Raw genomic sequence first — 26,834 nt, forward strand, 5'->3', positions numbered from 1 at the left:
TTATATTTTATGGGCAATAATTGAAAATACTCCTAATAATATCTTTTAGAGAACTGATTTATCATTCTTATAACATGTGACTTGTTAAAAATTATAAAAATATAAATAAAAATGTGACTACTGCAAAAAATAGACAACAAATTGAGCACAATTTTGAAAATTTCATTGAATTCTCTCTCTCCAAAATATAATGCAAGTAGTGTTCCGAAGAAAAAATCTGTCAGGGGCACACAAAAATGCTAGGTCTGCGAAAGGACGTGATTTCCCGGCGAGAATGCTGGGTGAACTACTTTAGAATGCGGCGGCGACGGTAAGAAATTTCATTGCCCTACCGCATATCAGCTAATTATCTGTCTCCTTCACCTAACATTGTCGCGCATGGATTGATGTTCGTCAGTATTGCTAGAAATTGACATCCCGGACTCCCGATGGAAGAGTCAGATTTTGCGGCATAAATACGCAGGCAAGACATATGTCGCTAAGCGCAATAAATTATAAACTACGATCGTTCACGAAAGCATCGAAAAAATTACCAAGGCGGTAGTAAGAAAGTGCTACACTGGGAAATGTGGGAATGAAATAATTGCAAAATTGTATTTGATTTATTTCGAGTCGCAGTATATTCATGAAATATTTTCATTTTAGAAGCAGAAGTAGCAATGTTGTCGAGTAATTCTGTCTCCATGGATGGGAGTGAAGTTGGTTGAAATATTTTCGCCAGCAAGTGATTATAAGCTGCGCTGGTCACCTCTTTTATTAACTGAACATTGTATGTAGGCACTTACAAGAAAATAAAGCCATAAGTAAATGAAAGCGATTGCAATCGCAAGATTTTGACCATGATTTGAGAGAAAACAATGTCTTCTGTCATCATCATCATTAACTACCACTTAATATGATTAGGAGAGTTGGATGCCTTTTTCTTATTTACTGTTAGGTATGCTCTCATATGGAACAAAATGGCCCAAACTAATGGTTAACGTGAAAATTATTAAAGGTGTATAAGAAAAAAATAAGCGTGAAATATTTATCGCTGATAATGTCATTCCATGTTCGTTATCGTGGCTGCATTGATGGTCTCTAGTTGTCTCGGTACGAAATGCGGAGGTAATTAGGCCGTCTCAGGGGTGTCTCGTTGCTATGATATATAGAGGTTTTACGATATAAAGAGGTTCACTATAGAGAGGTTTGCCTATAAATTTACATGTAAAACTGACGGGACCAGAGGGTTGGTATGATGTATAGAGGTTTTCGATGTAGAGAGGTTCACTACATAGAGGTTTTACTGTATTTTCCATCACAACAAAATAACTACACCTAAAACATGTTGTGATCCATTGCATGTATCAGTAATTTATTATAGTTCCTTAACCAGATGTAATGAAGAAATGAGAAAATTTTTTAAGTATCCAACGCTATTGTATTTTTTTGAACATTCACAAATTATTAATATTTTTGATTTCCAAATGACTACAGACAATGCCAATATATAAGCTTTAACTTAAAGCCCAGAAACAGTATTGCATTTGGCCCTGAAACTTCCTTAGATCCAGTGTAACACACCCATCAAGTCATCACAAATCCAAGTGACTAGAAGAATTTAGGAAATCTAAATAAAATTGTGCTAAATAAATTATAAATGTTATAAAAATATTGCCATCAAATGCCTGCTAAGCAAAATAATTAAACTACAGGACTTACAAATATCAAAGTAATAAACTAAGAAATAAACTTTTTTCAACAAACATTAAAACTGGAAAAATATGATATCAATTTTCAATGCCTTGTCGCGAATCATTGCATAAGTCACACAAAGAGCTTCTGCTCTGCATTTGTGCACGAATTTGACGATATTTTCCTCTTGTTCTTGGAATCTGCCGCATCGAGGCCCCCGAAATGACTTCCGCGACGTATTAGCGCTTTGCAAGCGAGGTAACTGGGCTTTCCAAAGTCGCACTGACTTTCTTTCCACGCCAAATTTTTCAGCCGCCATATGAATATGTACTATGATTAACGGCGTATTCTGCAACGGCTATTTTTAAATTGGCATCGAAACTCCGTCTTTGATGGCTTCTTATCTGCCTCAGGATTGATCCTCATCTTTCTACTTGAGCCATCACCTCACTGTGGAACGTAAAATTATTTTTAATAAAGAAAATATTGCGGAAATAATTGCGAAACATTATGTGACGTAATTCATCGATCCCACTTACCCTGGCGAATTGAAGATAATCCTCAATAAATTGATCACACTTTCGATGCTGAGTCACTGGATTTCGATCAAATGCAGTAATGCTGGCGCTTCTGGTTTAAAGCCGTCGATTATTGCGCCTTTTCAGAAACAAATGAATCAACGATTGCGCATTCTTGTTCTGTGAAGGCGGTAAAGGCAGTGGTTGTAAACACGAACCGCACGGGCACATGGACGTATAGTAGCTACGGACGCAATGAAATGCTAAATCGTCACGAAAGGTTCACTTAATCTGTTTATTTTTCGCAATGATTGAAATCTTGTAAATATTAAATGAGCGACGGGTACATATACTATTGATTCAAGTCTAGTGTTCGATTAATGTAATGATAGTGTGTGTTTAGTTTTGATTTTAATTATTTATTATTTTGCGTCATTAAGTGATCAGTGTCGATTGAATTACCGTATAAGCGCGTGTAAGAGGCGCACCTTTTTTCCCAGATACTGCAGCCGAAAATGGGGGTGCGCCTCTTACACAAACTTCTTATCTTCCCCCCCTCCCCTTCACCGGTTGCAAGTTCAAGGGGAACTGAGTGGCCTTGGTTTTCAGCGAGAGTCAGTCATCTGAAACCCTGGGTCAAAAACAAGCGGCAGGCAGGGCAGTTTATCCTTTATTGACGTATTTTTAAAATGCTCCTGTTTGAATTAAAAAAAAAATTCAAAAAATTCGAACAGGTGTGTTCATTGTTGGACTAAATGGTGGATAGAAGAAATCGGAAATGCTAATAAGAGAAGAGCGCTGAAGGAGCAGTCGAGGGGAAGGAGCGCGCTCCCTTCCCTCCGTATTTCAAGCTACAAGGCTATGAGCGAAGGAGCAAGGGAAGAACACGTCCGATCTTGCACGTGACATCGCTGCCTTTAAAGTGAAGGGGCGAAGGCGCAGCAATGTGATATACGCAGTTTGCGTTGCCTGAAATTTCCAGTCCGTCTCGTCTTGTTTGGATGCGCTAATGCTACGCTTGTTTCTTCCGAAATTGTGCTGTTTGGACTATGTTGAATATTAGTAGCCTTGCTTTAGCTATAAATCTTTGTGTCAATCAATTAGAGCTCATAAAACTTAGATGCTCTTAGATATAGATCACGTTAGGTCTAATTCTTTTTAGAACCTCTTGCGTGTCTTACAATTGCTGAAAGATATCGAGATATCTCCGAGCTCAGAAGGTGACTCACCTCGCATTTGACCTCCAGAAACTCGGAGAATTGAACCTGGTAGACCGAAAAAGGTCAGTTGGTGAGATGGGGTGGGGATGAAACAAGTTTCCATTGTTCCCCTGCAATTTGATATTTTTCTATTTTCCTGTGGAGTCTCGGAAAGGAAAAAACGGCAGAGGCATTAGCTGATGGAGGGCCGAGTGTAGTTCCGTTAGGCCCCTTGCACACACACCGATTTTGGACGGCCGGTAAAATATCGGCCGATATTTTACCGGCGAAGCGATGCTTGCACACACGCCAGATTTTTACCGGTCAAACGATAAGTTGCTATGTTTTTGAGCCGGCGCCGGCGATCCACAGTGACAATGGCCGGCAGCTAACCGGCATTTTGCCGGTGCCGGCGCGTGGTCAGTACGTGTGCAAGCTCCAATGCTCTCCCATTGTTCACGATTGGAATGTGGACGGCCGATATTTTACCCGCCGTCCAAAATTGGTGTGTGTGAAGGGGCCTTAAATCTACGATGTGGTTATTATCCTACGGCACTGAGATTGCCCCGATTGTTGTCCAATCTCTTGGGAAGGTTCATGCTACCTGCCTGTCGTGTTTTGCCTTAAAATTTTCCACGGCTGCAATTCTATTGCAATACTTCTGCGAGAGCTTTTAAACAAAATTGTTGGTGAGTAGGACAAGCAACGTAGAGCGATGGCGTATGCGAAGAGAGGATTGGAACTCTTTCTACTCCCTCTTATGCCGCTATTACCGCCGCAGTTATCAAAATTTCCTCTTTCAAATAGTACTGAAAGAGGAAATTTCGATAACTGTCGAAATTCCAGGCATACGTATGCAACACCGCACGATAGGATTAAAAAAATGCCGCAAAATTTTTTTTCTTTATAGCTTCGATTCTCAAAATAGGGGTGCGCCTCTTACACGTGTGCGCCTCTTACACACGCTTATACGGTATTCTAACAATACTTTTCCAAGAAAAATTAACAGCAACCCGATGGATTCTGTGAAAACGCATATTCGATATGCTATTTGAATAGGAAGAATCGAATCTTTACAACATTTGTGGTAAAAATTGTCTTAATTTCCGGTAAAACGTGGCAGTATTTACTCTTATCTCCGATTATAATCCTCATAAATATACTCAAATAGAAAGAATACGAGAACATTAGCCATTATGCTGTTATTTATCACTTGATGGTCACCTTTAGTATGCTAAACTGGATTACACTCGATTATAGTCCCCCTCCTTACTTTTCCTCGGCCATTTTTGGAAAAAAAGAGGGGACTATATTCGGAGATATGCGGTATATAGAAACCAGGGCATAAGGCAAACTGTCTACGCAAGCAAGTGCCTGACTATGACTCATGCTTTGTCTCTACTTCCACTTCCCTTGCTGCCTTCTCTTCTACTGCATATTCCTTTCCTCTCTAGTTTGACCTTGACTAGTCAATAGATGTAAACAAAAGTCTGCCATGTTCACAGTGAGTGACTCGAGATTTCCAGCTCTCTTAAAAGAGCTAAGATCACTCAAAAAGAACCACGCTACAAACTTTTTTAAATCTCTCTTAGGAATTACCCTCGATCTTTCCTCATGCATAAAATGCTACAATGTGTTTGGGGGAATATCATGAAAATTAATTTCACTTAAATGGAAGCGGTCAAATCCCGAGACTGAAAAGGATGAAAAAATACCTCACCCCCCTAATGACCCGTTCTCCATACATTGAAACATGAAGACTAGTGTTGGATTGCTGCATACACCCTAAATTCATACCATTTCCCGGCGCAATCGTATGTGGAGCGTAAGTGGCACTGCTCGATTTGTTGCACGACTTTTGCAAATGATAGTACAATGACTCAATCACAAAATGGTTGCAAAGGTGACCTCCATCATTGTTAGTTAGCGAGTTTCTCGCCTAAAAACGAAAGAGTTGGTGACTTTTTGGCTGTTTAATATACTAATGGACACAATACTCGAGCACACATGACACAAACATGTACCTTAACCAATTAACTAACCACTTGAAGAATTCAAGTGCAAATCGACTCGATTTACCATATAACTTTAATGGCGACTAGACCCCTAGATACATAACTCATCCAAGTCATCAAGAGGAAACAATAGCAAATCATGAAGAAAATGATTGCCGAGGACACAGCGATTGGCAACACAGCGATCAAAAAATTAATATACAGTAAAACCCCTCTTTTACACTTTTGAGGGGGACAAGGAAAAAAAGTGTAAATCGCGGGAAAGTGTAAAATCGAGGTTAGGCACAATTTAATGAAAAATAACCCCTTTAAATATAGTTTAATGTTCTATTTTCCATATGGATCGTGTTCTAAATGAATAGTAAATATAAAACCTTTAATTATGGTAACAAAAAATTCTTTACTAGTACTGAACTCTCAGTGAGGTAGATCATATAAAACATCAGTCTTCTGAAAGATATCCTTTAACACAGATAATTGCTGATAAATAAGTAAAACGGATAAACATATTCCATTAACTCCGTAATATTAAAAAAATCTTTTAAAGTAAAGATATTTTAATCTTTGGACAAACTAAAAAAAATATTTGACTGAAAATCCATTAAACATTTAATTAAAAACAATATGTATCAACCTTGACTCTCAAGAAGTCTTCTTAAAATTGAATGCAAATAATTTTATATCGTCAAATTTGAATGAAATATTCTGGGATGAATTCAATGATGAAAAAAGAAGCACCATTGCAATATGTTCTTTTAATTAGCCTTCTTCTGGAAATATTCCATTATCTTTGTTTGATTGGTCATTTTATTTGTGCAAATTATTTATACTCTTTTTTCTATGATGTCCAACAGCTCTAATTCTCTCTCATTTCCTGCAACAGTTGGTAAATGTTGCCTGAGTGCACTGACAGCAGATATAGCATTGATTGCGCTTTCTTTTGGTATTTCTGTATCATCATCATCCTCCTCACTTGTCTTGATATTTTTAAAACATCTGGGATTTTTGGATTTTCCAATGAAAAATGGCCTTAACTTTTCACTACCATTAGCATTAGCACCATACAATACTGTTAAACGCACTTTGCTATGCTTCCCACCATGGTGAGATTCACCTCTAAACTCGTATGGGGAAGTGTATTGAAAAAAAGGCCCGTCTCATCTAAATTGAAAATGTCTTTTGGAGCATACCCTTCTATATATGCTCACTTAAACAATGTTCCTTCCACTGTGCCACTGTTTGGGGAACAACACTATTGGAATCACCACAAATTGTTTTGTATACAACATTATGCCTAGTCTTAAACCTGCTTATAACCATCCTTTGAAGCCTCGAAGTCTTCGATTCCCAGCCTCATTGCTGCATGTTGTGCTTTTTCCTTCAAAATAACTCCCCTTATGGGTATGTTCGAGGACCTGGTGCACTGAAACCATTCTTTTAAAATTTCTTCTATAGTCTATCATATTTCGAGTACTTAACATATTTTCGCCTCTTTGCAATAGGTCCGCAATCCACTGCACTATGTGTAATGTGGACACTGGAATCCAAAGTTCTTTGGCAAGGGAAACGCGTGAACCTATACATGCGAGTCAACTCTTCCCAACATTTTTATTTTATCTTCTATTGAAAAATTTTTCCTCTCTCATTTCTAGGCCATTCAGTATTAGATTTGCGTTTATTGACGCTGTCACAAAAAAGCAGGGAAAAGGAGATTACGATTAAAACGAATTTAAAAATAAATGAAGAACTTGGTAATAATGTACGCGAAGGAGAACGCGCAGTGGGTGGATCATCACGATAAAGACTACGAGTATAAACATAGCGTCTATATTTGTAACTACGATGCTTAAAAGTGAAGTGGAAAACCTACAATAGGGAAGTGCACTAGTGTTTCAAATGCACCAAACACATTTTTTAAATTAGAGTTCAGAATAACATAATGTCGTAAAACCACAGTTTAAATCCTAATAGTGAATACTTTATTCGAGATGACCGTCTGAAATATGGAAAAATTCAAAGGCCGCGAAAACGGGTGTCCATGTTGAATATTGGCCGTGACGTCACAAGGCAGTAGCAGAAGGCAGCTTCTACACCGTTTAGTTATACCACTATTATTGCATAGAAAAATTACAGAATTTGAGGGTATCCGTTTTTTGCTGTCATAAAATATCTTCAGAATATATATGTGGATGTTTCTCTTTTGAGTAAACGACTTCATCATTGCGTAATATATCTATTAATATTCATTTACGTGTCAACTTCAAGTTTGGAAAGAGTAGTACGAATAGCACATTGAATCTTTAATAAATGCATGATGGCATTTATTTTTCGCTGGGTATATTTTGACACAATGCCGTTTATCATGCCAAAACGTTTTTGGTAAGAACCGAGTCAAACTAATAAACCTATTTCAGACGTTTGCTGCAAGACTTATTCGTTGCGTATGTATTCACGCCGGCCGGAACGTTCGCCCTTCGCAACTAGAACCATGGGATGTTAGCCTTATTTCCGAGCTGGCTAGTTGTTGCAATGGTTCGCTGTCCAGGATGGGTTCAAGAAAAGATAAGCTTGGTTGGGAGAAGGAAAATTCCAACGATTTATAAATGGTATACCAAACTTTGATGTAGTTATGGTTACTGAATTTTTGAATGAGGAGGACAGGTTCAACGCTCCATAGAAACGCGAGACGTTAAGGCTAACAAGGGAGACCGCGTACCTTGCTGCATCTTTTTCAATTAGGGCGTTAGTTAGGCTGTAATTAATTAATTTTCATGCGTTACTTTTTACAAGTTATGTATATAAATACAAAATGTCCTCTAATTCCTAGGGGTCGGTTGGGGTAGTGGTAGCGTGCGCGATTCTAAGGATATATCTTACCTGAAGGACCGTGGTTCAAGACTGCTTCATGGCATTATTTTTTGTTGTCTTCATTGTGATCATACGGCATCAAGTTTATCATTAATTATAATTGCAGCAATCATTGACATGAGACAATTTTTTTATCATCATTATGGCGTTTAGGTATTTTAGCAGTGTCATTACAAACGCAGAGATACGATGACTACAAGGGTTGGTGTGCGCTAAAATGTTAATTTTTTCTTTGCTTATACTGACCAACTTCCACATTAAAAATGAAAACCACTTTTGCAAGACCACATACCATTAAAGGCTCGCGGCAAGCAACAATATGCGTACAGGCATAATTAATAAGAACACAAAGCGAATATAAAATGCCATATATCTCGAACACTTGTAATTCACATTACTCCAAAGGGAGTTTACTTACTCAGTATATACCTCAGTACCTACCAGTTTACCTCAGTAGCAGTGCTAAAAGAACCATTCTGAAATATAATTTCAACTAACAAATAGGATGAAATAAAAGTTGATAACCCTGGACCGGGCGCGCTGGCGTATAAAATACGTCAATCTTTTAAAACCAAGGATTTCGACATTGTACGTACATTCTGGGCTATAATGGTCTCGTGTATTCTTACAATGTACTTTGACTGCCTATATTGCGAGTTTTCAAAGTTCGAGGTATTGTAGCTAATTTTTTGGATCAGCAAGGTGAACCCGTCACCAGTGGAGTACAAATTACGCCGCGCGACCTGCCGTGTACCTTTATATCTGTATCACCTATAAATGTACTAATTTCAACAAATAAAGATTAACTTTAACAAAAATCGTTTGTTATCATATATGCACATATCATGGGCAAAGTACGCATTTTGCCCGGTCGTGTAAAAAAACAGTCGCGCCATAATTCTTTAACCAAACTACTTTCAGTTTATAAATTACGTAGGTCTACGCGGAAGATGCTATATTTTGACTCAACACACTTTCTGATGTGACTGAGGTACCTATTAAGTAAATTATTATAATATAAATATCAATTTGATCTTACAATACCTTCAAATGATCTTCAAAACAGAATATCATCGATAGGTAAGAGTCAGGAGCAGCCTTGAACCATTTATTCCGTATAGCTTGTGCTTAAGGCACGGGAATGAATATCTTCTCCAGGCTTTTGTTTCGACGTCGAGATGAAATTTGGAACAAAAAATCATTTATAATTCTATTTTGAATTCATGTTCACGGTACTAGACGACATTTTTAGGAAGCAAACTCCACCGATTCCCGGAAACTCTCGCTGCGCTAAAGAAGGCGACGGAATTCAGCGATACTCCACTGGTGACTACTGCCTTGTGACGTCACATCTCAATCAAGATGGAGGCACTGTGTTTCAGCGCAACATGAAATTTTCCGACTTTCAAAACGTTTTAAAGTGCATACCCCAGATGCAGAAAATAAAAGTGACTATACTAATGTTTCTTTTTTAGGCTAAACTTTCAAATTCAGCAATAAAAAAAAATTAGTGCACTTCCCTATACTTGAAAAGAAATTTAAACTTCGCAAACAACCTGTCTCAGGAAATCCCACGATAGTGGTCAGAAACAAATGAAGAATGAATTATTGTAGTGGTTCAAAGACGCTGTATTAATGATAGTGGCACTGGTGACCGGTATGCCAAAAAGGCAAGGAGGTTGTAAATACAACTTCCTTTCCTATATTTGCAACCTTCTTGCAAAAAGGTTATCCCTGCCTCCGATCTCTAAAACTCATTCTTCTTGATTACGGTGCGCTATCCGCCATGTTCCCTTTGGCGGCCTGGCGTAAATAGCGGGTCATTTGAAATTTCGTCAGCGTAAATGTGGGGAAGACTTAACATTGTAGAGATACTTAAATCATCAGGACTCGACGAAAATGTCGCAAATTGCAGGAAAACGTAAATTGCGGGGGTGTAAAAGCGAGGTTCTACTGTACTCAAATGACAGAAACCCCACGCAACCCTAAGTCGTGGTTTTTCTGGTCCCACTCACATCCTCACTACCCTAATCCAATCCCGCTTCCCCATCTCGGCCGAGTGAAGGGAAGGGAAGGGTGCTCGTGACACGGAGAGAGAGCTAACCACTGCTGATCCCTGGCCGGACTCAACAGATCCATAAAAGATTGGATCCCCATAAGATCATCCCCTTGTATAAGGGAAATGATGAAGAATCACCATTTCATTATTAAAAGCAAATGTGTATTTCCCAGTCATCATTCCATTCCCAGACGGACTGAAATTCAAGATTCATTAGGGAATGTTGACCCTCAATCTGTGTACAAAGTTTGCGTCTGAACTGTTGATATCTAATTTCATGTAAGTCTATAAAGATTATGGTTCAATGTCAACAAGTCCCATACCATTTAAATGCAGCCGATATTCTATTAACAGAGGGCCAATGGGGTCCAAATGAGAGTATAGCCAAATTGAAGTATTTGAAGGATCTATTTTCCTTTAAGTGATGCTGCTGCGACTATGTTCTCTCATGTTTTGAGTAAAATCATAAGTGCCACTCATCCAATGCCTGACTGGCTAAAAAACATTGTTGCTCCCATCATGAATGGGTTCAATCCCTTTGTTACGTGCTCGATGAATATAATAACTCATTTTTTATTGGTTGCCTTCATCCCAACTTTTTTGCATGCCTCATTTTATTACCAATGCAAGTGTGTGCCTATCTTGACGTGCATGTGCCCAGTAAAGTCTCTCTAAAAAATGTGTAGTGTTCCCTTTCAGCACCAGGAGTAATAAACTTAATATTTAACTCCTCACATGCATTGCAACTCAACGCTTTTAACTCCTGACTATCAGATAAATGTAAACAACACAAAAAAATTCATTCTAGGCAGCTGAGAGAAAAAATTTATCTTTTTTTTGGGATTAGTATTGCTTGTTGAAGAGGAAACAGAGGAATGTTGTGCGAATCCAAATAAGATACACTACATGCTCACATGTGGCTCACCTGAGGAGTGCATGCTCACTCGTGAGTGCTCGCAGGTGTGCCGAGAGCAGCTTCTTCTCGAGGGAGAGGCGGACCCACGCCCTCGCAAACCCAATGTCTGTCTTGATCTCAGACATGCCCTGAACACTCCTGGAAAGACAAACATGGACATCAGTCAACACTTGACTCATCACAGAAGTCACATAGCCAAAGTAATTATTCGGACAATAGTGACAATGAGAAAATGTGGAATGTATGTATGATGGCACAAGGGATGAGAGCCACTTACAGTCAGCACAGAAACAAGTTAAACCATAACTGACATGACTGCCAATAATCAGCAACTAGGTAGTAGGAGACTTCATGGATAATTGAATTTAAGTTAATTACCTTTTTGGGCCTTCTCTGTGAGCACTTATGATAAGCACCAAACTTGCATTGCATTGCATCTGAGTGTCAGTTGACACTGTTAAGTAGAACAGAAACCTTTTAGGCTATACTGCTGAGTTTCAAATATATGTTGAATAACTTCAATGAAGATTTCCACTACAAGTGCGCAAATTTGTTACAAATGAACATCATTTTGAGCGCAACACACATCACACTAACAAGTGCAAGGTCCAAAATGCAGGTATCACAGTTCAAGCTAATTGCGCACATTCACAGATCATCGGATACTTTCCATAAATAACCCCATGTATGCCCTTATACATGGATTTAACAGTTTAAACAAAATAACGAACTAAAAATTTTGTACCTCAAAATAATTCTCTACCTACTTCATAAAGTTGGAGGTTGGAAAAGATGGCAGAGGGAGTTGGAGTGGACCAAAGGGTCACTACCTTCAAGGGTGTACACCATGGGGGGTTCGCACCCACGCTACCACGGTGGCAGTTAAAGCAGCGGTGTAGGGCACAGACTGCTCTAGACTGTGGGTGGCAGGCCATGTCTCCACTCATGATGCTTATGAGCGCAGAGACGATGAGACCTTGGATTCCTTGGATTGGGATCTAAACTTGGAGGTGGAACGTGTTCGGAGGGGCACTCGTGTCGATCTGCGACTACCCACTTGCAGCATTGTTCCACTGATGGACTGTGGCCCTGGAGTTTGGGACAGGGTTGCCTGGATCAACAAGAGGCTGTGCAAATTCTGTGTGAGCATTGAAGCAGAGTTCATAGATCTCCAGGCAAAGGTGCTTAGATGGTGCCGGGCTCCCCTCAATTCATGTGGAGTGCATTACATATTCCAAAGAGGTATCTGACCACAGGTGCCTTCTACAATTATTGAACACTGTAGGTATTTTTTTTTAGGCGAGAGGGAAGGTCATCTATTGGGATTTGTAATGATTTGACTAAACGTAGCCTCAAAGGTAATCTGCATTGCAAAAATTTTCACATCGAAGTACACTTGAAGGAGAGGTAATGCTGGAAAATAACAAAAATTCCAAAATGCATACTCCAGAGAAAGAAAATATATCAAATGTAATAAGCACTTCAGGTGAAATTCAATCATGAAATACACATTAGCATGGATAAGAACAAATCAAAAATCAAGCTACAAAATATGACATAGTTAATTGCTATATCATTGAAAAACAAGCTTGCTGAAATCCAGCATATACTTCAGACATGATACACACATAGGAACGGACACCTGGCTTACAGATGATATAAGAGACAGCTAAGTTTTTCCTCCAGAATGTAAAATTTACCGATGCAATTTCCACAATAGGACAGGTGGCAGAGTTTAAATTTAAAAATAAAGTTAATGGTCTAGGTTTAAAAATTTTGGGTGCACAATTTGGTTTAAGTTGAAGTTTGCCAGGTTCCTTACAGTTACCCACTTCATCTGTAAAAACTTCTGGAAATTGGTCAACGATTTGCTTAATAGATGATGGATCAATCGACCCTTCACAACATTTCAACTAACTGCCTCGCATCTTCTCCGGTATATGAAAATTCAAGGCTTTCATCAAACCATCACGTCCTATCAATGGGTGAGCTCCCTTCTTAATTGCATACAAATCTAAAGACCATGAAATACCATTCATTACAACCCTTACCACAATTACCCCTACGGGCTTGATAAGTAAAACAGCATAAGAGTCATTATCAGGCACAATCTAGTTGAGTATCAACATATTTGAAGAAAGAAATGGGGGATTTTCAATTTTAAAATATCAATTATCCAGTTTCGGATATTTTATTCCCTTTTCGTATTTTTTGATCGCCGAATAAAGGTATAAAAACAGCATAACTAGTCTCAATCGATATGTTTGGTATGAGGTGGATGTTTGTGGATAATTTTGCAAATACATTATACTGACAATATCAGTTTTGTCGAGTTTTCGAATGTTTAACCAGTACATCAGTCAGTTGAGAAAATTGGCCAAAAGATTCACTGAAATACAGCATGATGAGGATTAGAATTATTCATTTATTAGAGAATTATGAAAGAAGATATTGCAAACACATCCAAGAATTACAATGGCAGCAACATTTCAGTGTTACTTGCTAAAAGGAATCAATGAAGCTATTATTATATTATTTAACATATTACCTATTTACAGTAAAACTTTGATTTTACGCACTTTGATTTTACATCAAGTCTCGTTTTTACGCATTGATACTCAAGTCCAGCTGGAAAGCATAGGGAATTGCAATGGTGAAACTTTGATTTTACATCTTTTCTTGATTTTACGCAGTTTTTCGATTTTGCGCAGCATTACCCAAGCCCCAAAGAGGCCGCTAATCTTGATTTTACGCAGTTGTCTTTCGACTTGTTTTGAAAATTCCGACTGGAGCAATATGAAGTTAGGTTATTTATTCGTCTCAATGAGTTGCAAAAATGAATACAGGAATGGTTGAAATGACGTCGCGCTGTTGAGCGTGAAACTAAAAACATCACAAATCTAATAATTGCTTCCCCGTGCGCCCCCTCAGTAATATTTCAGGCTCCTTTACAAACTCGAATATCGCTCTTAGTTCAAATTTGCCGTAGAAGAATATCAAAACCTAAAACATACGGCAATCGACGTGTATGCGTAACTACTTTTGATTAAGACTGATGATCGCCAGAGATATTAACATTATCACCTTTCGTTTATTATTTGGCTTATTGATCGACGCTGTTTATAACATATTTATTGTAAATACAGTAGATGGTTGTTAATCGAGAATTATGAGCTACGGAATCCCTAACGGAATCCCTAACGGAAGGTTTTGTAGAATTTTGCCAAAGCTATTTTTTCCGTCGCCCCAGCGAAATGAGTCGTTAAAAATCCTTCCGTGCCAAAATTTTGGCTTCCAAGGTGATCCAAAAAAGGTAGTCGAACTTCTAGTATGTAAGTAAGTCGATAGTGATTCAACACGTTGGTAAAAGCAGCATACGTTGTCTCATTCCGCGGGCTAACCCCACATCTGCGGGACGACTGGAGGGAGGGAAAGTTGCTTGCGCGGTGCACTTATCAGAACTTACTCAACTTGTATCTCATTGTCAGTGGGTTTAAATGAAACATGATCGGAACTTTACAGCTATTAGCTTAACTCCCCTAGGTGGCAAGCGTTTATTTTTAACTGAACGGGAGTTAATGCCCTCGGAGAATAACTCGCATCGTCAATCATCATGTAATCATTAAAGTCAAATTCAAGAGGTGAGTGATATGGTAGTCCCTTTAAACTCAGGAATGGCTTAGCACCATTAAAACGAAATACAAAAAGTGTCCAGTGTTGTTATCAGATATGGGGAAGCAAAATATTACGTGAAGATGAGTCACATGGCTTGTAAGTCGAAGGTCCCGGCGCTGAATTTGCGGAAGAATGCCGACAGAGAAGCTATTCCAGGTAGATTCAATCTACTAATGCTAAAATAGGAAAATGCTTTTTTAATGCGTAAAAATTATAAAGAGGGAAAATTGTTCCGGACTATTAATCATTGTTTTATTCGTCACTGGCGGCATGACAGTAGTTGCACGGTTATTTAAATGGCTCAGCTAAAAAATGTGATCCAAACACCGGAAAAGTCTAACTTTCCGAATATCCCGGTCCTGAGTGCTCCGTATTATCTATGGTATGCTATTTGAAAGGAGGTAACCGACGGCTGGGGTCATTAGCGCCATAAAGTAAGGGCTGGGGGGATAGGAAACTTGTGTTGGCATTAGCCAGGTTGTAATGATAAGCTCAAAAGGGACCAGGACTTAATGTCCCATCTGCTGGACAGAGTGGTGCACTGGAAGTGGCCTCCACATTACATTCAAGTAGGGATACCGCCATCTCTGATAAGTTTCTGCTACTGCCAGGACTTGAACCCAGGCCCACAGGGTGTAAAGCCTAGCCTTTGTGATGTATTAGCGAAATTTTGCTCCCTGTTAGTGGGGTTAATTTGGATGACTATCCTCAGATATCTCATTTCTTCATCTCCAATCTTTGTTTGTCTACAGGTGGTTAAACGGATTTCCTGAAAACTGCTTTTAAAGAGAATATTTTTGAAAATTAGCTTCTCTGAGAGCATTTAGTATCATCATTCTGAAATTTCTCCTGGGTAACAGAAGTAATCTTAGTGCCAGAAAAGCTAGCAATTCAATCATGTTATTCAACCATGGGAAAAATTGTTCAGGAATGCAACGTTGTTTCTCTTAAGGTAACACGTCATCTGTGGTATTGCTTGTGAGTAAATAAGATTGTTAGGCTTCATTTTCTTGCCCTCAAATGAATAATTGAATACAAAAAACATACATCTGACGTGATTGAAAAAGATTTCATGCTCTTTTACCTAAAACCTCACATATGAGACTTTTTCTGGTTCCGATTCTGGCTTAAATCAGAGCTATACAAAAGTGTATGACTAAGCCTTCTAAAAATAATGAGCAAGAGTTATCCTGAAAACTATACTCCTCCTCAATACCTACACTTGATTTTGCACAGTGCCCATATTTCGGTCCCTCCAACTGCGTAAAATCAAAGTTTTACTGTATTTTCAATTTTTTGCTGTTCATCAAGCATTTTCTCAGAGCAGTTTCCCCCTAACAAGTAATTCCTTAGTGTGTGAACAGCAACTACTGTGTCTTGGTGTGAAGGTGGAAAGGAGCCTCTTCATCCTGTTTGTCCTCCTCATCTGCATCTTTCTCTAAGGGTTTATCCAAAAGGTCATCTGCACTCCCTACCGTCACGTCACGTCACATGAATCTAGTTTGACAAACTACGAAAAATGTACAATTTGTCTCAAGAAGATTTCACTCGTTGTCTATAGTATCCTCGTCACCAATCAAGTTCTTTGACTCTATCTACATGAAATCCTGCCCTTCTAAAGCAGTCGTACTATCGTTTTCAAAAGTATGTAGACACCCCATAGTCCCACTTAACTGATGAGGCCGGGTCGTGAAAACTTGTGAGGTTGGCACATAAAGCGACCTGCCTCTCTCACTTGTATGCCAACAAGAGTCGACGAGGACGGAGGTGGACGCGACCTAGCTACCGAAGCCGGAGTCAAACTGCAGGAGCGTGAACCCAATCAGAATTAAGATTAGCGGATGGAATGCAGTGGGGTAACTCACGTCCACACTCACCTTGCGCGGCCTGAGTGTTTTCTTTCGGGCTCCGTGGCAGGGTTTTCCTATCTCTAAATTCATATTTGGAGTCACCGTTTATCTCTCACTAATACGTCGCTCCATGGCCGAGTAGGTCTATACTGTATGCGGAAGTTGCAGTAAAGTTCTGGGAGGGTTCGAATCCGAATTTATAATACTTTTTTTCTCTTCATAAAGGAGATGTCCTTAACATCAACATAATCTCGCAGATGCCTCAAGAAAAAGTTAGTGCTGAATTCTTGTGAACGACTAAAGTTATTTAAATGATGACTTTATCTATCTAACACATTTCTAAACAGATGCGTTCACGGTGAAGAAATAATCAGGGGAGGTGAGATTAATTGTATCTTCGTGTCTTTTCGGCTAATTAATACCAAATCTCCTTTGACTGTAATTCCCTAACCTATAAGTAGAGGTCCGTGAAAGTGGTTTTATTTTTTGCTAAAATTCGTTTTAAAACCATGTGATTTCGGTGTTATAGAAAATCTTGGCGGTGTTATTATAATGTTACATTTTTCCCGGTGTATAGGCGTTTTATTATTTTATGGTACTTGTTTCATTAATACCTATACTTTTATTAAGCATTTTACTTAACATTTAACACAATTTCGATAGCACAAAATTTCTGATAAAACAACATGAAAGAAGTGGTTCAATTTATATTGGTTCAAGGTATATGAATGGTTCAAGTATGTAGTCTTAGCTAATACAATCAGCAAACGGCAAAATCCCCACTACCTTATATGTGTATACTTCAAGAACCATTCCGGGATTTTTGCATTGTCAAGTTTCTCTAAACTAAATAAAGCCTTTAAAAATGCTTCTGTAGTAGCAACAACAAGCTCCTCCTTTCCTTTCTTTGAGTGACTGACTGTGTGTTCAAATGATAGCTGTCGTTTTGTGGGTCCCCTTTCTTTCGCACATTTATGAGTATCGCTACTGATGTGCTTTAACAAAGTGTCACACCTTTTGAATTAAAATCTTTTATCACAAACTTTGCACAGTAATACTCTGTCTTTCACATAACATCCTTCTCAACTAAATTCACTTACCCTGGTGTGAAGAGTATCACTAGCTTTTGGCATTTTAAAATTCCTATCCTTCGTTCAATATTGAAAGCTGGAACTACGATAAAAAAAACAGTCCAACCCCAAAACACAACCTATCATGGTGGTGTTTTCAAACTGAGTGCTGGGTAGCTGCAGTACTGTATAACTTACAAATTGTCTGAAATGTTTCATGTCGTGGGTTCCCTTTCGATACCCCTCACCCAGGTGTTGAGGGAAGATGGGACAGCAGCTAGATACAACAAAGTCGCTTAGTTTTGATTACAGCTGTTGCCTATCAGTCAGGAAAGGCAGAGAAAGAAGCGCACATAACAAAACATGATCGGATTCAAAGAAACTTGAAAAATTATTTCCCATTTATCGATCCTGAAGCATCTAGAATGAGACGCTTTCTCACCTGAAGAATTAGGTATTAGATTTGGCCAATGTCGAAATGATTTTTTTGCATTGTAGCTCAGTGGAGAGCTAAATATTCGACGATCCGTCTGCAAATAAGGAGAATCCCCTCTCCTCCTATCCTTTCTGTTCCTTCCTCCCCTTCTCCCAACTGCTAGCGCTTCGTGCTTTCAAATAACCTTACGTGTCCATGAATGTCTTAAAACGAATCGAACCGCGCAGTTCACGCACGGTGCCATTGACGGCCGCCATGGTCACCACGGCGTCTATTTCAATCCGGCCCGGCGGTGCGCCGTGTACGGCGCGAAATACAGGCAGTGCTACATTGAGGCCGCTTTCTGACGAAACGACTTTTCGCTGGCCGCCGCTCACGTCACGACGCCGTGAAATTCAGGCCGCTTTCAGACGAGACGACTCTGCCACGCTGTGGGCCGTGCCGTGAACGGCGGCCCGGTCCCAGCCAGCGGCCGTGTTTAAGTCAACGAAATTGTTACATTAGACCCATACTCAAGGTATTCCTGCAACAAGTTATCCAATAACGCAGTCTAATGCGCCGCGGTGAGTCGCCGGAATTACTGCTCGGCATTGACGCGTATCGGGCGTGTGAGCTTGTATTTCCGCTCCTCCGCGGCCGCGCTAAATTTCTTTCCGCGCATTTTTAATTCATAATATCTAATTCTTCAGGTAAGAAAGAGGCAGTGATAAATTTAACGGCTAATTCTGGCGGATAAATCACCACAGTGCGCGATATTACGCGGATGCGAGAGACTAAACGAGCCTATTGACCTTGGAATCGTAATGAGATAGAGCAAATGAACGTCGGCAGCGTTAAACAATGAAGGCTTATGTTTGAATAGATTACGACTCATTACATATGATTTTTTCGCTAATCCACCTAAAATCGCAAATAACGCAAAATTTCGTTTTAAATAACCGATTTCGCATTATTTCGTGTTATTTCGCGTTATTTCGCGATATCGCATCTCGCGAAATTCACGGACCTCTACCTATAAGTCATTAAAATTCTCAAAAAATAATCACATAAATTCGTATTTCATCTCATTTTGACGACCCAATAGTTATAAAAATAATTGTAATTCTATCGATAATCATAGTTTTTAAATTTCTATTTCTTCGTCGCAAAAAATGTGGGAAACAACGTGATTAAAAATTCCGACGCTTTCCTTTTAGTGAGTCCACTATTATTATAAGGACCATGTGGAAATAAATTGGTTTCTTTTCATTTTACTCTTGACAACTTAAGAAAAATATCATTCATCCCACCTAAATATATCACAGCAAATTCCTGGGTGAGCGCCATTAATAAGTTTGAAGATATGGGTGATATCAATTGCGTTCGTAAGTTAAAATTATTAATTGTATTTCATCATCATTTTAACCCTCGGCCTCCACCTGCTCAATACTTACGTGAACTCCACCTGGGGTCTTTTTTGACCCCAAGCCGTAAATTTAAAAACAAACAGTTAATTTTCAAGACATTTTGAATTATACCGTTTTAAATTATAATAAAGACATAAATAGGCAATTTTATTGTTTTATCAAGTAATATTAACATTTTGAAATACAATAACATTTATCCTAGAAAACTCAAAAAATTATTGTTCATCCAGAAAATTTCTCTTATAATTTTTTCTTTTCAGCCCAAGACAAAAGAACAATTACTTTTATAAAATTAAGTATTGAAATTACAACTAATCTATCTTACAATCCTTCACATTTTCTGCAGAATATAATGATATTTGAACGATCATTACAAACAAAGACCACATTTTTCACACCTCCGATTCATTACCTACCGGATTCTCTCGGACAAAATGAACAGCACCTACGTTTTTTTCTACGTAGTGGCAAATCCCTTCTACGCTGCAGTGGAATAAATGTTCAAATCCTTTAGAGTTAACTGCTTCCCTAATTACTTTCATTCGTGTCTGAGGATTTTTTAATTACCTTCTTATCTTTGGTTCTACTAACTCCTTTGCCAAATCAATAAAAAAATTTCTCCTTGCTCCCTTTTCTGTTTCCCCGTTGAACCTCTTTGAATTTCAAACAAAAGTAATAAATGCTACAATATAAATAATATATAAATGGAACAAGAGGTCCTCTTCTTGTCCTACGCTTTACTGAGTAATGCCTTGCCATTAGATCTACAGTGTCGACGCCGGATTTTTTATGATAATAAAATAAAATTAGTTTTTTTATTTTCACCACGACTAACATCAAATGAGCGGTGTTGAGTTGAAACTAGAATAACTACCTTTTGGCGGGTAACATCACCCTCGGAATTTCTACGCGATTTGAACTTAGTGGAGTGGTGGTGCAATGTCCCTCATCTTCACTGTCCTCAAACTCTCTGACGAGTTTTCTTCTTCCACTATCACGTCTGTGACATCCTCTTGTATTTCAATTCGTTCCTCTTCATCACTACTCAATTCACAACTGTCCATTTGTATGTCTTCGTCATTGTTCTCAAAAATTTCATTTAGTACCTGATCTGCACTATATCCTCAGCTCAGCCGATGAAACTCCATGTTTATTACAACGTTTTGAAGGTACAGTTTTTTACTGGTCCCAAAAAATCTCTTTCGATGTGGACTATGCACCTGCAGAGCTAAAACGAAAATAAGGCCTGACCTCCTCGACATGAGAATTGCGCATAGACAGCGGTGGCTAGTTCGAAAATTAGGTGGAAGGGGAAATCCTGTGACAAAGTAAAGGTGATGAATCATAATCACAGTTGAGGCAAATTGTCCCCTAGAGTATTTTCATTTCCTTCGCTCAATGCACCTGCTGATGACATAGGGTTACGATGGTCTAAGAGGCCAGATAGTGCCTTTGACATAGGCGTTCCATGCTGTTATTATTTCATGAGTGAAAATGCCAAGTGTTTGTCATGAAATAATATGAGGATAATACATCAACATGATACCCTCCGAGAGAACTCAGGCAGGTGGTGGCTATTTTCACTCAACCTTCACTGGGCCCACGTTACAATATCTGTGATACATTATATTCAAAATATAGCTCCAAACGGAGGAAAAGATATTGGATTCTACGAACATTTTCAGCAGGAGAGACGGGAAATAGCTACCCAACTTATGGAAAAGAGTGTACGTTGAGTAAAAAATACTCACCCCCTGCCCAAAACCCTAGAGGTGGCTAGGAGTTTATCATGTAGATTTAGATGTTGAACAGAGTGCTCCAACAAAATCCGGAAAAAGTTTTATAGGGAAAAAAGGAATACACGAGGAAGGATTGACTAATGAGATGAGCCCAGCCTTGAATGAATGATATAAAAGACGATCTCTACCTCCACTCTGCACTCCAGTGACCTAAAGCTGCTAGCAGCAATGTCGGCGAAACTGTTGTATATGAAGAAAGACACACGCGGTGTATAACCCGGAAACTTTGCATCTAAATCTTCATCCCACCATGAAAACCTACATAAGGATTACCTACCTTTCAACACGTTTTATCAATTATGTTTCCACAGATATACGTTTCAAAATTTAATACCTACACAGTCTCCACCTGGGGTCAAATTTGACCCCACTCAGGAAAAATAATCCCATCCGTAAATAACTCAAAATTTTAATTAAAAAATGGCATGAATTTAAAGACAAAACATGCGGGAAGGCATATCTGTAACATGGCAAGATAATCTGAATTGAGTCAAAAAATACAGGCATTTTATCAACCCTGGGGTCAAAAAAGACCCCAGGTGGAGTCGGAGGGTTAATACATCAACATCTTTATACTACCCTGCAAGCCGCCTCAATAGGTGTTTGGTGGGGGTGTTAGGACACCTGCCGTTTACACACAAAAAGAAATACTCCTTACTCCTTAAAGAAATTACGCCTTGCATTTATTAAGGTCCTTTATTGTGCGAGTGAAAAACGAATTCCAATACCTGTCCGTTCGGCAAAATATCTCTCTCATTTATCTTGTGGGACCTGGAAACGTAGTGAGGCCCTAATATTATGTTCCCCGCATCGTTCATAAAAATATACATTCTCCATAGCTAAAGCAATATAAGTAAGCCTAGTGCGCAGCATCCGAGTCTCTTGTGGCTCCCAACCTAATTCATTTAACATCTGTGCAAGATTTCTGTATGCCCGTAGCAGTTTTTGAGCGCGAAATAGCACCTATATTTTACTTTCTCGTCCGATAATATTCTCACAGTACCATTGATTAATTCTAACTCCTTCAGAACTCTTCCTTCACTTTACCTGTCGCTTTTATGCCAAAACTATCCACCGCACATACATAGGGATAGTTGGATGACCTCCGAAAGAAATGTATCACCATGGATAATTTATGTATATAATGAATAAATCTTGTCTAGTCTGGTAAAATAAATAAAAAAGACCTTTTGAGTAAGTTGTACAGTTTTCTCCGTTTCTTAAGGGCCCTCTCAACATTGCTGTTGTCCCAGCGACAGTTTATTAACTACCAAACTTCAGTTTGTACGGAATATATTAGTTGATTTGTTGGCGTAGAATTTCTAAGAAGTATTTCCATGATACTTCGGTGTTTCTATTACAGTCGGATCCGGATTTAACGTCTTCGCATTTAACGTTTTTCCGCATTTAGCATTTATTTTTTTGGGTCCCGATTCATTCCCTATTAGGACAATGTAAAAATTATCCGTATTTTGTGTTTCCGCATTTTGCGTTTTTCCGCATTTATGGTCGTAAAAATTTGTCCCGCTCAAGATTTTTTTGCTCGATTTAACGTTTTTTCATGACGGTTCATCCTAATCTTCGAATTTATGCTCATCAACAAGAACAGTCTCATGAAAGTTAACCAAGAGTCGGTAGAATCTACCAGGGAACGCTTCTTCAACTGATTTCTTCCGCGAGTACAGCGCTGCGACCTTCAACTCGCAAGCTGGGTGATTTGTCTTCTTGTAATGTTTCGCTCCCCTTCTGATCCAAACACCAGGCACTTTTTGTATCAGATCCGATCTAATGGAGCAAAGTCATCCCTTAATAACCTCGAACTACCTTATCCTTCACTTCTTGAACTTGACTTCGATGATACATGACGACTGATGACACGAGTTATCCTCCGAGGGCCGCTACAATAATGTTTTCTCGTAATGTTTTCAATTGATGGCTTATGCCCCTTTCAACTCTACTCCCTACGGGCAGTCCTTTATTAGCCAAATATTTTTCCAGTCTGCTACTTTCTTTTTTCAAAAGAGGAGGCCCAATATCACCCAGCTAGCACATTATAAGTCATTGAGATAAGGTGAAAGGAAGAAATAAGGAAGTCGCTTCTCAAGTAAGCTTGTTATGGGTTTCTTACGGCCAGGGCGACGAACATCCAGAGTAATGGCAAAATGGATGCCAAACTTTCAGCACTTCTGTAGATGCTGTTATTATCCCATCGTTACAGAGTGTTAATTAAGGCCTTTATGCATTAAAACAATGTTTTTATTATTGGCGCTTCTATATTATGAGGAGAAATAACATCATACCGCCATAATTTGAAAATCATTCACATTTATGAACTGATAGCTTAACGAAGGTCGTAAGAAAAACACAATTTCACAAGAATACCAACGTAGAATAATATAAAAATGCCGGAAGGAACATCTAATATACGTATTGTAGTCATCGGGTTATCAAACTATAATTTAAAATTCATAAATGTTAAAATGTATGGACCTTGAATAAATTCAGTTTTTCATGCACATGCCAAACAAGTTTTTTTACATAATCGGATATATACTTAGTAACTACACCTCTCACTCTCAAAAACTGCCGTGGTGCAGTGATTAGCGTGTAGGGCTTCGGTACCGTAGATCGTACGTTCGGATCCACATTAGTGTGATTTTTTTTTTCTTTCCGCCGCATGGATAGAGTACTTGTACTATGCTTTATATCTTCACTAGCCGGTTGCTTGCAGTTATTAATTTTTTTCTATTTACGGGAAAATCTGTTATCAGTTGTTCAGCCCTTATAAAAACTCGCTAAATTTCCCCAATAGCCTTTAAATTCATGTCAAGATGAGCCGCGTAGCATGTGTAGTACGCTGTTCAGCCGCCTTTGGCGCTCCAACAGAAGTGACTTACATTGCCTGAGGATATTTGACGGCATTCCTTACCTAAACGTCCCTAACGTCTTACCCTTGCCTTATATAAGTCCCTTAGCTTACGATAAGCTGCTTATCAATTTTTTCCGTAAGAAAACCGTAAGAAACGGTTAACTCGCTTACTTTGTGCTATCTGGGCAATTGCGCAGTTCACTAGAAGATTCTTTCTGTAATCCATTCCAAGGTCAGTTTCCACGGAGGAACTGCGAAAGAACAGAGGAAGTGTTTCCCCTGTCATGACCATGAGTGAGAGCATTCTTTCCCTGCGGAACAACATTATTTTACATCATAATTTAGATATCCCGGAACCAATTTACCGACATGCGGCTGGTTGATATCGATGTCGATTCAAAAATATCTATCTGGTGCTAATTAATGTCAAAAGAGAATGACAATCGGAGTTTTGACGAACTATAACGGTCCATGACTCAAAATAAATCGCTCCTACTGGAAAAAAAATCACCGCATACTCACGCGAGAATAGATGAGCGTGGAAAAATACGAAAATCTGGCAGGTATCCCTTGGTGGTTGACTTCGACATCATAACCCTGACGAAATTGCCAAACTCCAGAGGCACTGACAATTTTTCTGATGAAATCCAGTTTTGTTGAAGATTAAACCTTTTCACTTAACTTAAAGTTTAGCTAATCGTTATTCAAGGTCCAACCAAATTTCATTAAAAGCTGCCGAGAAACAAGGTGAGTCGGAGTCAAGGTGATCAGCGCGCCGCATAAACAACTTCTCCCAGTTCCATTCGACCTGCATGAGGCCGCGGATATATGACAACGAATCTGGTGCCATCATCGAGTTGAATCACCATCGACTTGTACGCATACTAGAAATAAGATTCTCCTTTATTGGATGACCTCGAAATCCAAAATGTGCGCACGGGAGGCTTTTTAAAGGCTCATAAATCCCTCGTTTCGCCGAGGCAACAGAAAACGTTAAGTTGGTATAAATCCAGAAAACCTCCCTTTTACTAGATATTCGGTAGTTTAGATTTCGGGATTAGCGATCTTCTGCTGTCCCTTTATTTCACTCATCTTTATAGATGCAATGACGATTTTTCGAGTACCTACTTACACCTTTTCTTATTATATTAGAAATGCTATAGTCACCTACATGTCGCTTTTACAGAAAAAAATTTAAAATTTCATCGAGACCACTGAAATATACGTAAAAATGGAATCACTAATTTCCATAATAATATTTTTTATTCATAAAAAGCCATTTCAATCATTACAGACCCTAAAACCTGAAAAAAATGGCAGGTCCTCATTTAGTGTTTTCAAGTTTGTCCCCCCTGAAAAACCTTAAATCAGGATTCTACTGTATATGTTTTAGTTACGAAGTCCGTGTATGATTTATTAAGCTTCTCGCCAAATTTAATGAAGTTGCAGGTATTAAAAAAAAAACAAATATTCCGTTTTGGTTTTACAAATGAGTCTACTCCAATTTTTAAGGTTGTAAAAATTACTCTGTGTTCGCTTAAACCATTAATAATATTGGTTTGTTTTATCAGCTTATGATGGTTTACTCCTGAAAGGCCTTATGTTTTATTTCTCCCATAGACTTATCAACTACAGTGGAAGCCCCTTATAACGAGTACGGGATATAGCGACAAGCTCGAATTAGCGACAGCTACCCAAGGAACCATTTTAAACCCTATGATTTATATGTAAAATAAATTCATAATACGATAATGGCTCGATTCCTCTCTTGCGCCATTCGTAATTACGACAGGCTGACTTTTTGACCACGTACCACATCTCTGGAATTCAATGCTTTTAAAACGGCATTTTTTCCGCCAACGTCGACGTCCACATGTTCCGTATTCTCCTATTCTTCTTTCCTTAATAAATTTCTCGAATACACATTTCATTGCTCTTTTGTCATCTCCCTCCCGCGCCTCTGCAGTGAGGTTAAAAATTATTCCGCTCGTCTGCTAGCACCATGGCTGGTAAACGCAAGTCCTTGGATTTCAAAACCAAAATGAGAATTATTGCAGATTGTGAAAGTGGAGAGTGTTCAAAGAATGAAATAGCGAGGCGATTTGGAATTAATACATCGACATTGTTCACTATTTTAAAGAAAAAAGAACAAATTCGTTCGGCAGTGCTTAAAGAAGGGCGTCCAAGCACTCAAAAACACCTGCGGCCCGGAGAGCATCCGCAGCTAGAAACTGCTCTTTTCTCGTGGTTTTGCCAGCAAAGAGCCGCAGGGATTCCTATCACCGGCCCAATGATGAAGGCTAAAGCTGAGTATTTGTGTGAGAGGTTTGGTGAAGACAATTTTAAGTGCTCGGATGGATGGTTTGCACGATTTAAAAATAGGAAGGGGATATCCCTTCACAAACTATCCCGTGAATCATCAAGTGTTGACGTTAATGCTGTGGAAGGCCGGGCTCCGGTCCTTAAAGACTATTTGGACA

The 26,834-nt window shown here is 38.9% G+C and overlaps 1 protein-coding gene across 4 annotated transcripts in view; it reads right to left on the minus strand.

Moving 5' to 3' along the window:
- The window catches only part of LOC124162836 (DENN domain-containing protein 5B), a 142,252-nt gene that overhangs the window by 23,888 nt on the left and 91,530 nt on the right, over positions 1-26,834 (minus strand). For all 4 annotated transcript variants that reach the window (XM_046539506.1, XM_046539504.1, XM_046539505.1 and 1 more), the window contains one exon: positions 11,259-11,387. In XM_046539506.1, the coding sequence (XP_046395462.1) occupies positions 11,259-11,387 (129 nt within the window). The remainder of the gene's footprint in view (positions 1-11,258; positions 11,388-26,834) is intronic.

The sequence above is a fragment of the Ischnura elegans genome, chromosome 7, assembly GCF_921293095.1.
Source record: "Ischnura elegans chromosome 7, ioIscEleg1.1, whole genome shotgun sequence".
Taxonomy (NCBI): Eukaryota; Metazoa; Arthropoda; class Insecta; order Odonata; family Coenagrionidae; genus Ischnura; species Ischnura elegans.